The following is a 2,381-nucleotide window of genomic DNA, read 5'->3' as shown; positions in this document are numbered from 1 at the left end:
GCCTCTCCTTGTGTGTTTCCGTGCCGCAGTACAACTCGTCTCGGCCGAGGGAGGAGTGGGAGATGTGGCACCCGACGCTGATCGCCGAGGCGCTGTTCGCCATCGCCAACATCTTCAGCTCGCTCAGGCTCATCTCGCTGTTCACGGCCAACTCCCACCTCGGCCCGCTGCAGATCTCTCTGGGCCGGATGCTGCTGGACATCCTCAAGTTCCTCTTCATCTACTGCCTGGTAAGACGCTCGCGGACCAGACCGACAGCAGTTATGTCGTCTGGACTGAAACTCCTGCAGTCATCTCTTATTCCTGTTAAATAACAGATGACAAATAAAATCACTGACAAACGTATTAATGGACATTTTGAGTGTTAAAAACCACAAAAAAAAATTCTTATATGACAGCGTTTACATTTAAATCAGCAAAAACAAATATTATTTTTGCAGATATTTGTGGTTATTTGAGGAAAAAATTAAGTATATTTCAGATTAAAAACAGACATAATAAAAGTGAAATCTGTATTTTTACAAATTTGTTCTTATAAATAATGTGAATTTAAAATTGTGCTATTTTTTACTGTATTTAAACGACCAAAATAAAACTATTTCTGCAGATATTTGTGGTTATTTGAAAGAAAAATGTGAGTATATTAAGAATTTAAAACAGCAGATGTGTTTTTAACCTGTTGTTTTACAGATTGTGTTAAATTACAGACATTATATATAAATATTATTTTAAACAGTGATTTGTTCTTAAAGTCAAACTGTTTTTACTTTTTTTCCAGAAAAACTTTATTATTTCCCAGGTAATTGTGGGTATTTAAACACAAAATAAGCACAAACTGAGGATTAATCGTGATTTTGCAGATTGTGTTTGTTTTATTAAATTACAGACAACAAAAGAAAATAAAACCATCACGCGACCTGTTTGTACTGGTCTGACGGTGCAGCTCCACGGCGGGATGTTTGCGGAGCTGCGATCGATGAAAGCAGCGCTGCAGCTCGCATTTATCACCGGAATGCAAACAGGGCTGATTTTATTTAATTAAACTGCTGCTGGACGAGATTCAGCTGCAGGTGGTTTTAATCTGCTGACGGTTGCTCCGTCGTCCGTCACAGGCTGCAGAAACAACGTTTATAGAACATATCGACAGTTATCGTCTCTCGTTCCTGTCACGGTTGTTCTTCTTCCATCATCCTCAACAGACATCAGCCTGAAAAGCATCTTATGGCTTTTCAAAAGAAAGAAACAGTAAATGCAGAAAGACTTGTTGGATTTTCAGTTTTCCGACGGTCCCTGAACTACTCACGCCGTTCCATCAGCAGAGTTTAACGAATCCAGGATTAAGATTGGGATGTTTCATCACAATGTAGATCCTCCAGGTGACCCTCAGGCCTGCTTTTGTTCAGTTTTTGACAGAAACGACCCAAAATGAGCCGAATGAATAAATAAACAAACCAAACGCTGGAGAAAACTAGAATATTCTGCACTTCTCTTTGGACCTGGGAGAAATATTAGACATGTTGGTTCCAGTGGGTTTTTTATTTTTGTAAAACATATAATCATTGAAATTCAACTTCAGTTTTGTCTTTTATACTGTATAATTTCTGACTGTTTCTCCTTCTTCATGGTGGTTCTGATTCTGGACTTTATAGACTTAATGAACTGACTTTCTGGACTTTGTGGAGCGAGAGCAGATTTGGGTTCAGAGGTTTGATGCTAAACGTTAGCTCTGACTTCCAGGCTTCGGTGTGTCGCTGCTGTTTGACTGACCGACGCCGGCGCCGCTCATGGACCTGCTTCGGTTTTCTGTCCTCCGTGGACGGTTGCCGGTGCAGAATCAGCGTCCGGCGGCATGTCCTCGGCAGGACGCCGGCCCGAGACGCCCTCCTTTGTTTGCTCTGCACCCGTTTGAAGGTGATGAAAGAGGCTCAGTGCAGCAGAAGGACGCTACGGGCCTGTTTCATTACACCCGGCCTCATTAGTTCCTCCCCGGGGGAATCCTAGCCGACAACACAATCCTCCTGTGGATCCGACCGCTCCCTGCGGTCCTAAAACCAATCCCAGCTTTACGTAACACGGCTCCTGTTGGTTCTGTCCCGGTTAAGATCAAAGCTGCTTCTCAAAGCGCCTCAAGGAGCACAAGGTCAAACCGACAAGCAGACCCAGCTCTGTTAGCAGCTCTGTTAGTGGCTCTGTTAGCAGCTCTGTTAGTGGCTCTGTTAGCAGCTCTGTTAGCATCTCTGTTAGCAGCTCTGTTAGCAGCTCTGTTAATGGCTCCGTTAGCAGCTCTGTTGGCGACTGGGTTAGCGGCTCTGTTAGCATCTCTGTTAGCACCTCTGTTAGCATCTCTGTTAGCACCTCTGTTAGCGGCTCTGTTGGCGGCT

The 2,381-nt window shown here is 43.8% G+C and overlaps 1 protein-coding gene across 1 annotated transcript in view; it reads left to right on the top strand.

Annotated features, from left to right (window-relative positions):
• trpc5a (transient receptor potential cation channel, subfamily C, member 5a) overlaps positions 1 to 2,381 on the top strand; it is a 69,746-nt gene that overhangs the window by 45,582 nt on the left and 21,783 nt on the right. Inside the window, exon 11 of the mRNA XM_008289655.1 lies at positions 30 to 230. Within this exon, the coding sequence (XP_008287877.1) occupies positions 30 to 230 (201 nt within the window). The remainder of the gene's footprint in view (positions 1 to 29; positions 231 to 2,381) is intronic.

Source organism: Stegastes partitus, unplaced genomic scaffold, assembly GCF_000690725.1.
Source record: "Stegastes partitus isolate 25-593 unplaced genomic scaffold, Stegastes_partitus-1.0.2 Scaffold628, whole genome shotgun sequence".
NCBI lineage: Eukaryota > Metazoa > Chordata > Actinopteri > Pomacentridae > Stegastes > Stegastes partitus.
The sequence above is the reverse complement of the archived record's forward strand: the minus strand, read 5'-3'. Positions and strand labels throughout refer to the sequence as shown.